We start from the raw sequence: 13,770 nt of genomic DNA on the forward strand, positions 1-13,770 counted from the left end.
CACCAGAACTTTAGTCTGTCTAGTCTCTCCCTATTTTGCAAGCAAGCATTCATCCATCCATCCCAAATGTGTTGCGATACCCTCGCACATGCTTCCTCCGATACATGTACACATGTCGTGTCACCTGACAGCGAGGGGTTTCAGCAACAGGACGTAGCCCGGTGTGGAAGGATCGCATTATTCCCCCCCCCCCAGTTCCCCTCCCCCCGAACAGTCGCCCTGACCGACCAGAGGAGGCGCTAGTGCAGCGACCAGGATACATACCCTTAAAGCGTGAATTATGCTACAGTAGACGTGTGGACTGTCACACGGAAAGGAGAGACGCGGAATCCTGATGACAAAACGTTGTGAGCTTTTATACTCCTCGCAGAAGTGACCGTTATTTTGAAAATCTACACTTTGTCCGCGTAGTTGGAAAATTTGAGGGGTGCACGGCCAGGCGAAAACTCACCGCACGGGAGCCTCGTGAAGGGGACGTGTCTGCTGGTGGGATGTCACCTGGCTGCACGGACACTCAAATATACATCATACAAACATCAAATATAATTTGCACTTAACTCATTCAGGGCCAGTTTAGGACTGCCAATATTTAGCACAGGCCAAAGATTTTCATAATTGTTGGTCATCTTTCAAGACCCACAGTAAATTATCTATTAGCACCAGAGTGATTTGCAATACCTCAAAATGAAGATGTACGTCTCTGGGTTCACCAGGAAAAAAAAGTGAGCTTTTAGCATGTTCTGTACTCTACTTATAGCCATTTATATACACCCTGTTTTCCCCCAGAAGGTCTCCCAGAGAAAATAAACAGGAGAAAAGGCAATTTTTGTAAAAGGGCACAATCTCAGGCATAACTCACTCTCAATTCTTTTATTTTGAACTGTATTGACATCAGACATGTAAATATTATTCGTTAGGACACAAATGACAAAAAAAAAAAATATATATATATATATATATACACATGAAGTGCTTTTTTTTTACATTCAACAATACAGTTTACTCGGTGTGAGTGAGTGTGCAGACAGACAGACAGACAGACAGACAGACAGACAGACACACCGACAGACAGACAGACAGACAGACAGACAGACAGACAGACAGACAGACACACACACACACACACACACACACACACACGATCCCCCTTTTAGATTTCTAACCCCACATAGGATAAGCAATAACCACGCCCTGTGGCGCTGGGATTGGCCAGGAGCAACACTGGAGGGCACGCAGCCCAGCGATTTCATGAACCAACTGAAGAGCTCTTGAGAAGGACAGCGGGCTGCTGTGTCTGCCTTCTGCCCGCTGCTGCCTAGCTGTTCCTGTGTTTATTTTGATTTGTTCTGGTACACCCGTCCTCGTCCATGTCTCCCTGTCATATCCTCTCTATTTGATCGTTCCCGTTTTCCCCTCGGCTATTCAACACGTCCTCACCGCCCTCGCAAACTGATCGATCATTTCCTCATTCCTCCGATGATCAAACACATCTCTTGATTACTTTCTCCCGTTTTCTCCTGGCTGGCACAGAGGAAGGCGACTCCAGCTCGTGCAGCGCGCCGAGGGCGTTTCAATGGCGTTTCTCCTGTCTGCACAAGGAAGCGTTACCCGTTTTGCTGCTTTTCCTCTTGCTCAATTTCAAAACAGCAGTATGTGTTTGATCGCGTGCTGTCGGCTACCCTTTGAAGGCAGGGACCTGTGTCTGTGTCACAGGCTGGGCAAGTGTTTGCTGCAGGCGCTGCACCAATAAAAACAAAAACACGTCAAACACGTCATTGGCGGGGAGGGCTATTTCTGATAACACGTCAAAGACGTCATTGGCGGTGAATGAGTTAATCCGGGTTTCCCACCTGCAGACACGGCCAATTGTGTCTGTATGGACGCCTGACCAAGCCGGAGGCGACGCGAGGGCTCGAACCTGTGACCCTCAGGTCGGTAGGCAGGGAATCTACCGCTGCACTACCTGGATGCCTGCGATCCCCTCCTGACCTCTGACCTGCGAGCGTTGCTGCCCTGTGGCTGATGCGAGCACAGCAGATGCCTGTCGCTCTCTGGCCACGGAAATGCTTGATTCACTCTGCCTTGTGTCTTAAGGGGGTGGTTCATCCAGACCCTGACTGACCTCCGACCCTGTTCTCCTTCTAACCCACCGCCCCACCCCTCCCCCCCATCTCCCACAGCATCGCCCGGGCTCGCGCCGCCATGCTGAGCTCCATGTCATCAGAAGGGAGGATGTCCTTTTCTTACGTCAAGCAGAAGAGCGAGGACAGCCCTAAGGTTAGCTTTCACCACGGACATGGGGAGATCTTCCTCTCCAAAAGCCAGGGAAGCACAAACACACACACTCACACACACACACACACACACACACACACACACACACACACACACACACACACACACTTGAGTTGCTTAGCATGGTTATAGCCGGCCGATAATCTTCTAGTATCAAATTGAGTATGTGGGTGATATTTATGTTTGTTTGTATGTTTCACAGCGACGCCGTTTCAAATGGTCAAATTGGTCAGATTGAAGATACTAATGATGGCACAAAATATCGGCAGCTACAATCCATTATCGGCCTTCAAACACCAAACACTTTAAAAGTTGATTTGTAACTTCTTCACAGACGACAGCAGCTGGCGCCACGGCGTACCACCTCCAGAGGGCGCTGCCAGGGGGAATCGTGTTGATGGAATTGGCTTTTCAGGTGAACCACACTCCGTTCACATCATCACATCACCAGCTGTGATCCCAGTTTGATGTCATTACAAAAAAATCTTAAATTATCTACCTTTAAGGGGCTTAAAAGTATTAAAATATCTTAAATACATTAAGATCTTTTAGTTTAGGAAGTGCCTAAACAATTCATTTCCAGGTGTCCTTTTTTGTACTCTGCTCATTTGTAGATCCACAAGCTATTTTCAATTCAAAAATCATTTTCATGTTTTGACAGAATCGTTTCTTTATTTGGGTGGTTAAATTGGTCTTAAATTCAATTACAGTTAGCAGTGAAAAGGTCTTTAAAAGTCTTCAATCTGGCTTTCTGAAACTTGAAGATGCCCTATTAAAGATTCAAACTAAACCTACTCTGCTAGCCGGAGCTAACGCACCCCCCTGATGACTTAATTAATTGTCCAGTGACACAGTAGTAATTATGTGTTTATTAAATCCAGTAGAAAGCAGGTGTCTGACAGACTGACGTGTCCCTCTCTCAGGGGTGCTACTTCTGTGTGAAGCAGTATGCGCTGGAGTGTTCCCGCATCCCCATGGGCCAGACGGTCAATTCCCAGGTACTTTCTTGTCATATTTTATCTGCACATCTGGATATCAGAATCAGAGACAGTACACCTGGCTCTGTCCTCTGCTGTGTGGTAGGTTTTCATATTATCTGCACATCTGGATATCGGAATCAGAGACAGTACACCTGGCTCTGTCCTCTGCTGTGTGGTAGGTTTTGATATTATCTGCACATCTGGATATCAGAATCAGAGACCGTACACCTGGCTCTGTCCTCTGCTGTGTGGTAGGTTTTCATATTATCTGCACATCTGGATATCAGAATCAGAGACAGTACACCTGACTCTGTCCTCTGCTGTGTGGTAGGTTTTCATATTATCTGCACATCTGGATATCAGAATCAGAGACAGTACACCTGGCTCTGTCCTCTGCTGTGTTAGGTTTCCATATCAGAATCAGAGACAGTACACCTGGCTCTGTCTTCTGCTGTGTTAGGTTTCATATCAGAATCAGAGACAGTACACCTGGCTCTGTCTTCTGCTGTGTTAGGTTTCATATCAGAATCAGAGACAGTACACCTGGCTCTGTCTTCTGTTGTGTTAGGCAAGAGTATGAGAGCTAGCATACTGCTTTCCTTGTATACCAGTGGCTTCTCAAAGTGGGCTTCAGGGACTTCCACGAGTTTGAGGAGATTGCTATGATGTGATATGTTGTGAAAATGTTGCGCAGCACTGCTGTATGGCATCGTAAATAAAACATTAGTGGCTCTGGTGGTACCACTATTTTTTACTTTTTTTGTGTGTGATTCAAGAATTCAGATGGCAACACAGTGCATCACAGCAAAAAAAGAAGAAGAAAAAAAGTCAAACTTGTGTGAGAGACAGGTGAATATAGCGGTCAGTGTGCAAAAAGTACAGATCAGACATTTTCAATCAGTAATTTTTCTAACAAAATGTCTTTTTGTGAAACCCACAGTGAAATGATTTAAAAGCTGCAAGCCTCTTGTGTTGCCTAGCGCTCACCCGTCAATCAAACAGTGGGGGCGGTACTTTTATTTCTTTAAAGTTTGCCTTTTCCTTCAGCCATGGTAGCTGTCGCTGCCCATGCTTGCTACTCAGTTCTTCTAAATATTCCAAACAAACAGGAAGTATAAAACATATCACTTCCTTGGCAGCAGAGGACCCACCCCCCCCCCCTCCCTCAGGAAAGTGCTACCAGACACCAGGCACCAGATCTTACGCCAGTGCAAGGTCAAAATCTTTGCTAGTTTCTAACACTCAAAATCTCCCTTTTCTTCTTTTAATCACCACCGCGTCAGCATAAATCCGTTAACTAGTATGAGTTGTTTGTGTGTGTGTGTGTGTGTGTGTGTGTGTGTGTGTGTGTGTGTGTGTGTGTGCGTGTGTGCGTGTGCCCGAGGGAGGATTTGTAGTGTGTTTTGACCCACTGTCCGCGTGAATGGGGGGGCTGAACTCATCCACCACCGATGTGTAGCAGCCACCTGGGTGATGCACGGCAGTCAGTTTGTGCCAGAACGCTCACCACACATCAGCTGTCACGGTGGACCAAATGTGCCAATTAGATAACGAAGGATGATTAGGTGGCCATGATGGAAGGAAGGCCTCTGTGGGAATTTAGCCAGGGCACCGGGGTTACATGCCCCAGGGCACCGGGGTTATACCCCCCAGGGCACTGGGGTTACACCCCCCAGGGCACCGGGGTTACACCCCCCAGGGCACCGGGGTTACACGCCCCAGGGCACCGGGGTTACACCCCCCAGGGCACCGGGGTTACACCCCCCAGGGCACCGGGGTTACACCCCCCAGGGCACCGGGGTTACACGCCCCAGGGCACCGGGGTTACACGCCCCAGGGCACCGGGGTTACACCCCCCAGGGCACCGGGGTTACACGCCCCAGGGCACCGGGGTTACGCCCCCCAGGGCACCGGGGTTACGCCCCCCAGGGCACCGGGGTTACACCCCCCAGGGCACCGGGGTTACACCCCCCAGGGCACCGGGGTTACACGCCCCAGGGCACCGGGGTTACACCCCCCAGGGCACCGGGGTTACACGCCCCAGGGCACCGGGGTTACACGCCCCAGGGCACCGGGGTTACACCCCCCAGGGCACCGGGGTTACACGCCCCAGGGCACCGGGGTTACACCCCCCAGGGCACCGGGGTTACACGCCCCAGGGCACCGGGGTTACACCCCCCAGGGCACCGGGGTTACACCCCTATTCTTGCAAAGAGTGCCGATGGGATCTTTAATAACGGCAGAGAGTCAGGACCTCGGTTTAACGTCTCATCCAAAGGACAGTGCACACTCACAGCACAGAGTCCCTGTCTCTGCCATGGGTCATTGGGGATATTATTCACGAGACCAGAGGGAAGGACACCTCCTACTGGTCCCCCAACACCATGGTCTCCCATGCAAGGACTAACCACAGTCAGACCTGCTCGTCTTCCCCCAGCAAACCAGTGCTGTAGTGCAGGAGCCTGGGTGCAGGCAGGCACTGACATGGAGCCTGGGTGCAGGCACTGACATGATACTGACATAGAGACACTGCAAAACGCGCCATCATTCAGAAGCCACGCCCAAGATGGGGGAAAATACAAGGAAGCACTGCCTGACGACTGCAGCTGGCAAAACAAACCGCGGCTAACCGGGGCGAACGGAGGAACTCTCGTCAGATATAAATAGTTTTACAGGGATTTGGACAGTTTTCTTTTTAGATCATGTCAAAAGATTATTTCAGTACACTTCCTCCAACGGAGAGGGAAAGGTACATCGAGAAAATGAACTCAGTTGGCCTGGAGCAGTGTCCCTTTTCATTGCCCAAACAATGCTGGATAAACGATCCCACACAGTGGCCTGAAGTGAAATACTATGACATGAGCTTTTAGGCATGTTTAAATGAATGAAAATAACACTGGTGTAACATCAGACAGATGGCATCAGACGCGCTGGCGTTCTCCTACAGTATGTCACGTAGTTGCACACAAAGATCGTATATACCGAAGATGAACGCTCCAACTTACTTCCTTGACAGCTAAATCCACATTTTCTTCTCGCTAATTCTCAATGGCTTCCTTGTTTTGCTCGGGAGTACAAAAAAACTTTAATTGGCGATTTTTTTGCATTTGTTGTCTGCGCAGCCCCACCACACAACAGCTTTTAGCTATGTTTAATTCAAGGAAAATGACGCTGGTGAATGGGAGTGAACGGACCGATTTCCCCCGTGATGGGCGTGATTTCATGCAGTGTCTCTATGGTAGCTTTGCCTTACATGGTGCATCACGCCTCACTCACTCTATCTGCCTGCCAGGCTTCCCACATGACTCTCGATCCACTCGTCTGAACGTGTCCGTGCTTTATAGTCCACCTGTCTCCCTTGCATGTGTGCAGTAGATGACATGACCTGTGACTACATCTGCATTGTGAGCGCTCCACTCGTAGCCTGTTTCATGATTGTTTTGTCCCATCACCTCTGTGTCCCCAGCCTGCACTGTGTCTTCCTACAGTATGTGTGAGTCTGTGTTGGAGAGAATGCACACATGTTTCTGTCTCTGTCTGTTTATCTGTCTGTTTATCTGTGTGCCTGCAGGCAAAATCAGTGGCGTTTTTCTTTTTTTATATATACCGTACATGCAGAGATCTCCACAACACATTTTTACAACACAAGTTGTCAAGTGGGCTCTGTTTGTCTGTCTGTTTCAATTTTTGTCCCACTGATGATGTCATAATGTCTATGACATCATCAGTGACATCATTATTGACCTAAATCATCTTATGACATCACTGATGTCATAGGCATTGTGACATCATCAGTGATGTCATAAGAGCAGTGTGATGTCATTGTTGATCAGTGAAGTTGTGCAAATTGTGCGCTGCGCATGCCAATAGAGCAGGCGAGGCCACACAGCAGCCGCAGCTTGCCCTGCCTGCCGCTGCAGGCAGGGCAGCTTTCTCCTCATGTAAAATTACCAGACATTGTAATTTTCAAAGCAAATACAGAAGCCGGAACTTCCGGTTTTGTCAGGAAAGTAGTTCCAGCTATGCATTTGCAACGAAAATAACAGTGTCCCATAATTGTACATGATTATTTCATAATGTGGTGAGTACACCAGTCACAACATGTACATAATGAGCGTTTTGGCGCTGTTGGAATGTGTATTTAGTGATTTAGCGAGGGTAGGCGAGCCATTCCCACGGACTACCAGTCATTGTGCTAAGCTACAGTAGCTAGCAGGAGGGGTGCGTCGCTACTTTCCTATTGCATGCACAGAGAAGAGAAGGGCATCTATCTTCTCGTTCTACTTTGGGAAGATGGCAAATAGGCGAATCTCTCAAGATGTTGGCTCGTTCCTTTAATCTGTCTATTTGAGTTTCCTTTGGAAACATTTGAGAACCCAGATCTCTTTTTATTGCCGTAGTATTCTCTCTGTCTTCCCTTTCTGTCTGTCTGTTCATCTGTCTGTCTGTTCATCTGTCTGTTCATCTGTCTGTCTGTTCATCTGTCTGTCTGTTCGTCTGTCTGTTCATCTGTCTGTCTGTTGATCTGTCTGTCTGTTCGTCTGTCTGTTCATCTGTCTGTCTGTTCATGTCTGTTCATCTGTCTGTCTGTTCGTCTGTCTGCCTTCTCTCCGTCTTCCCTTTCTGTCTGTCTGTTCACCTGTCTGTCTGCCTAGTCCCACCTCATGTTGTCTCTCCATCAGGGCAGCCTCCTCACCAAACCTCGTTGCAAGCCGTTTCCAGACGCCACCCCAGTATGTGACTCTGCGGTATGTCTCAGCCATTCTCCAGGGAGGGGTGTCGCGCTACAATCAGGCTCCGCCCCTCCCCGTCACTCTGCTTGCTATACCATCAGTCCTGACCTCTTGCGTTCTAACTCTTTTGAGTCTTTCCTCTGTGTCTCTTTGGGAATGGGATGACTTCCTCTGTCTAATGATGTCCTCAGTCCAGTCTGTGGGACTCTCTGTCCTCTGTCTAATGATGTCCTCAGTCCAGTCTGTGGGACTCTCTGGCCCCCGCGCAGCTTGACTCTATGGGCTTCTTGAGTTTCTCACATAATTCCTTAGATTTGGCTCAGCTTCAGAAAGTGGTGTTGTAAATTAGTTATTTGCATCTACAGGCTTTAGGTGAGGTTAGACTCACAAACCCAGTTCAGGGATGAAATGATTTTTTTCCCCCCAGGTCTGAATCAAGCTCTGACAAACAAACAAAATTATTTGGGGTTTTCTTTTTCCTCCTTGATTTTTTTTTTCAACAGGCTGTCTGTCTCCATGCTTGCTGCCGGGGTGTGGGGCTTGTCCCAGCTTGTGATTGGCTATGTGGGCCGCCACTCTTCCTCTCTGTGACTCTCTTGCAGTATTTCCTCTCACATCTTTGGTAGCAGCCAGCAGGGGGAGTGAGGGTTTGCTGGACCCGGGTTTTGCCACCAGACCCTGTTTCCAGTGTCAGTTCCAGTATCGCTATATATCTAGTATGGATACTTACATGTACAGTATATCCTGAAAAGTCAAGTTGCAGAACTCCACTAGCAGCAGATTAAATATCTTGGCACATACATTTTTCTGAAGATGCTGGGTAGTAGAGGTCTTCACGGGTCCAAAATGTCAGATGGACTCGAACCCGAATAAACCCGGGAAATTTGTGCCCGGGTCCGATTGGCATGACAATTCTTTATATACCCGACCCGTTTTTGCATGAGATATTACAGACCCGACCCGGTGCGTGACCGAGAGGAGAGGCCTCACAAGGAGATCGAAAAAATAATAGAAAGTGCTCTGTGTCTCACGCGAGCATAATAACCAAGCTTGACGCAAGTTACAACACTCTCGTAATCAGCGCTGATCCACTTGGGTATTAGGGTGGGTTTGTCACTGGGAACGATTGCTTCCGTTCCGTTCCGTGCCCCGGGCACGATTGCCCCCATCCCCCCTCCCCTCTCCCCCGCTGGTCAGCTTTCACATTACAGCATTTCTTCTGCGCTCAACAGAGTGCACTTGCGTCATCGAGTACGCCTGTGGAGTGTATCCTCGCCCGTTGGCGTTCACATTCGCCAGTGTTCCGATCCCGGGCACGCCAAAGCGTTCCCCAGAACACCTTCTCAAGTGGATCCTGTCACGGTTACCCGTTGTGCGTGCGCGTGCGGAACGGAATGGAACGCAATGTTACCGGGGCGCCAGTGAGAAAGCACCCTTACACATAGTGATAAACAGACCCGGGTTGGGTTCCCGGTTCGCGTCGTAGGGTCCGGGTAGAGCCGTGGAGACCTCTGCTGGGCAGCTACCATATATATACTGTATACCTGTCAGGATTTACCATTGAAGGGCAGTTGGGGTAACACACAGGGCTTTACTCTTCTTTCATTTCTCCTGGCATCCCCTGAAAAGAGGATGCTGCGCTAAGCGGTGTATAGTTCTAGATCACATTAATCCAGCTCTTCACTCTTCTTCATGTACCTCCGAGACGCAGACAGAAATTGTGATCTCGCTACTTTTTTGGGCTTTCTTATCATGGCTAATCTTGTCCTTTCCGCCCCACAATCAACTGGCTTTGTGTATGACAATGATTTACAACTTGTGTCCATTTTAATTCTCTGTTCATTTTCATGGCTGTCTGTGATTACAAGGTTGACCGGAGATTAGCCCTCGCCCCGTGACCCAGCAATTTCCTCTTGTCAAAGCTATGTTGGGCCCTTTAGCGTAGCTCGAACATGGAATGATACAAACGGTTTATTAAGGATAACATGTTAGGAAATAACAAATGTTTGCTCAGTGGTCAAGATGTTTCTGTGTATAGTCCTAACAGCTTTCTGCTTCCATATGACAGAGTCACAGGTCACACTTAATTGGTCTGCGTGACTGGAATACGACCAAGGCGAATGAAGAGAAAATGTAATAATCATGTTGTGTGTTCATCTTTTCTTAACTCTATAGAGAGGCAAAGTGAACGTCACTTCCTGCTTCAGCACTGTACCAGAGATTTTCTTTTGCAATTTATTTTCCCATAGACATTTCGTAAAATGCTTATAAAAATATTTTTACTTGGTCAAGCCAAACGGTTCAGCTATATTTAGAATCGGGGGAGACCATAGAACATTTCACTCAAACCAAAACTTAAAAAAACAACATCGAAAAAATATTTTCTTTAAACCCGCATTTTTTAACGTTTTAGTCCGAGTGAAATGTTATGCGGTCTCTCCTGTTTCTAAATATATCTGTACCGTTTGTACCTTGTTTGAACAAGTACAACTCTTTTTGCATTTTACGAAATGTCTATGGGAAAATAAATGGCGGATGAAAATCTCTGGTACAGTGCTGAAGCAGGAAGTGACGTTCCACTTATTCCTTCTCATCTGTGTGGTCTGGATGGTAATGCCAGCAGCCTGCCCTGCTGTGAAAAGCTTCCAAACGCTGACATGGAGATGAGCAGCATCGCATGCGCTGCTGCGTACAGTGGAAGCGCTGTGTACAGGCAAACCAGGAAGTAACTCGCTGTGGGGATTTACTACAAAAATGACGTTTCACGTACTGTACGAGTCCCAACGTGTACATAGAGCTTTTTGACTTTGAACGGCTGTACCGTTTCGTCCAATACTAACTAACTGGACGAGTGTAGCTCACTGTATACTGTACGGAGAGTGACGGGAAAGGTATTGTGTATCTTAGTTATGTTATGGGCGATATGGCAAATGGGTGAAACTCCCAAAAGGTTGGCGTATCCCTTTAAGACAGGAGGCTGTGAAAAGCTTCCAAACGCTGACGTGCAGATGAAGATTTTCTCTGCGTAAAAAGCCTCTGGGAACAATAGCCTTTTTTCTCGACTCTTTGATTTGATAATGGCTATTTGCGTTTGTTCCGGGCAAATGGTCAAGATAAAAGTACAGTAAATAGCCTTTAGGCCCTTAAAAAAAAACTCCCTGTATTGTGCTCGCTGTAATTACTGCGTGCTGTAGCCTCTCTGTGCACTCATTTGCATTTTGCAATTAATGCCTTTGTAAAAGTCCCCCCTTTGATGTTGGATTTAATTAAATAAGATAGCATTATGAATTTGATTGATAATCACAGTTGCTTACAAAAGGCTCTGACAAAGCAGCAATGGGAGTCAGGTAGCAGGAAGCACTTAAGGTGCATAGCACAGATTGTCCGATACAAAGCAGAGAAAAAAGCTGGGAAACAAACAGAAGCGTGTCCCCCCCTTCAGATGCAAAGCAGCTTTACTGGTGCGTTATTAGACAGATACGCGTTGAGATAAAAGTGTTGTGCTAAATATTACTTTGCGTGATATACATTTTTCCCGAATGAGGTGGTGGACTTGTGTGCAGGGTTCTCTTCCTGTGGAGAGGTACTGTTAGCTAGTGTCTCAAGACAGACGCGTTGGCTCCCGCAATGTACAAATGCTCCTGCCTACCTGTCTGTATTTCGCAGCTCTCGAAGTTTGTCCAAAAAATAAGGCGGGATATCCACTATTTTCCCCCAATCACCTGCCCTGTTATGTTTCGGAGATTCGCAATTGGTCGAATACCTCGAACTTCCTTCCGGTCGTCGTCGCTGTTTTGTCTTTGGAAGATGACAACTTCCTCTGTCCAAATTTTAACGGGTTGAAGTACAGACTGTCTAAGGAGCATTGGAAGATTGTGGAAGAGATAAGACTGGCTTGAGTGGTTAGGTAGTCAGTCTGTGCAGGTCATGACTGGCTTGAGTGGTTAGGTAGTCAGTCTGTGCAGGTCATGACTCTGTCTCTGATGTATCCTCTATTCTAGCTCTCCATGCTCTTCACTGAGGAGTGCGATAAGGTGCGGGATCTGATGCACGTGCACTCGTTCAGCTACGACTTCCACCTGCGCGTGGTCCACCAGTACCTGGTGGGCTGCCACATGACGCTCCGCCAGGGCTACCAGCTCACCGGCTTCCTTGACGACTTCATCTCACATCACCCTGATATCCCCAAGTTTGGCCGCAACCACGTCTTCCAAGGTGACTGGGTTGTGTCATGTGATATTTGCTGTCGATACATTTTCACTTTTCGGTCGCACACACACTCTCACTCAGAGGGTCTCTAGAGGAGTCGCCCTCCAGCCTTAGATGCCCAGGGGTCTCATTTATCAATCTGTGTGTAGAATCCATTACTAAAACTATGACTAACTTGTCCAGTGACTGTCTACTCGATCCAATCCGTGTTTCACAATGTAGTGTCGTCTTGCAAAGGTATTCCACTCAAAAGTAGTGATGTAAAAAAACAAAAAACAGAAGAAAAAACAGATTCACAATAGCTGCGACCAGATATGCGATATGAGTCAGTGTGACGTCATCCACTCCATTGTGAAATTTGCCCATCGACCCCCTTTTAGCCAATTGGCATGAACACAAACACACACCTTTACACACACACACACACACACACACACACACACACACACACACTTGCCCTCCGTGCCAGATTTCAGCCTCCTAGGGTGAAAACCGTGCCTGCTAAAGGGTGGTGAACCTTTTGTGGACCAACACATTGACTTCTCGAGCTGCTGGTCTCGCTGGCCGCAGCTAGCAATTACACAATGGTTAGAAATGAAACAAAACAAACGAGGCCAAAAATGAATGCAAACTCTGACCCTTGACCCTTGCTTACGCACATTTTGGCAGACAAGTGCCCACACCTGCTGCAGGCAATGACCCTGTTATCAATCACAGTCCAACTGGAACATTCCGCATGTGGAGCCGCCCCAATCCAACCATAAATGGTCAATGCCAATTATCACATGACACATAAATAGAGTACCGCAGGGATGGCGTGTTTTTATAGGCTTACCCAGAAATCGCTGCCATGCTGGTTTGCAAGGGGAAAAGGCTATGGGCTTTTATAATGGGGATTTTGGTCAAATGCCTAAAATAAGGTCTGTAGTTAACAAAGGTTTATGGGAGTGGAAATTGACTTTTTAGACTTTTTACGCAATTTCCCGAAAACGCTTCAAAGTCATAAAAGTGGTCCTCGTTTGTGTAGAGTATCTTCGAGGCCTTTTACACCTGGCGTTAACATGTGTTTTCTGTGATCAGATTGCAATCAGATTGTGTTTTATCACTTGAAATGCCAGGTGTAAACACCCCCAAAACGCATTGAAGAAGGATTGCAATCTGATCGGCCAAACCACCTCCGGAGGTGGCCAGGGATGCATTGTGTACACATTGAGCACAAGTGTAAATGCAATGGGTTCCTCTCAATCTGGATACAGCAACTTTATGCGGATTGAGAGGGCAACCATGTCTGCAATCAGATTGCAATCAGATTGCAGAAAATGCATTTTAACACCAGGTGTAAATGGCCTCTTCCTGAACACACATTTCCACTCCCATAAACGTTTGTTAACCACACATTTCATGCATTTAACCAAGATCCCGTAACCTTTTCCCTTACAAACCAGCATGGCGGCCATGTGCTACTTCCGACTCATTCGTGCGCTACACTATGAGCCTGATTGAATTGGGAAATTGCATGCAGGTGTGTGTGCGCATTCACGTTCATGTTGCTA

General features: G+C 47.5%; 1 protein-coding gene across 1 annotated transcript in view; it reads left to right on the forward strand.

The window, feature by feature from the left end:
- The window catches only part of szt2 (SZT2 subunit of KICSTOR complex), a gene marked incomplete at its 5' end in the record, with an annotated part of 122,785 nt that overhangs the window by 95,825 nt on the left and 13,190 nt on the right, over nt 1–13,770 (forward strand). Inside the window, 5 exons of the mRNA XM_083647712.1 lie at nt 2,181–2,277; nt 2,630–2,710; nt 3,219–3,293; nt 7,958–8,023; nt 12,010–12,223. Of these exons, the coding sequence (XP_083503838.1) occupies nt 2,181–2,277; nt 2,630–2,710; nt 3,219–3,293; nt 7,958–8,023; nt 12,010–12,223 (533 nt within the window). The remainder of the gene's footprint in view (nt 1–2,180; nt 2,278–2,629; nt 2,711–3,218; nt 3,294–7,957; nt 8,024–12,009; nt 12,224–13,770) is intronic.

Source organism: Poromitra crassiceps, assembly GCF_964638095.1.
Source record: "Poromitra crassiceps genome assembly, chromosome: 12".
NCBI lineage: Eukaryota > Metazoa > Chordata > Actinopteri > Beryciformes > Melamphaidae > Poromitra > Poromitra crassiceps.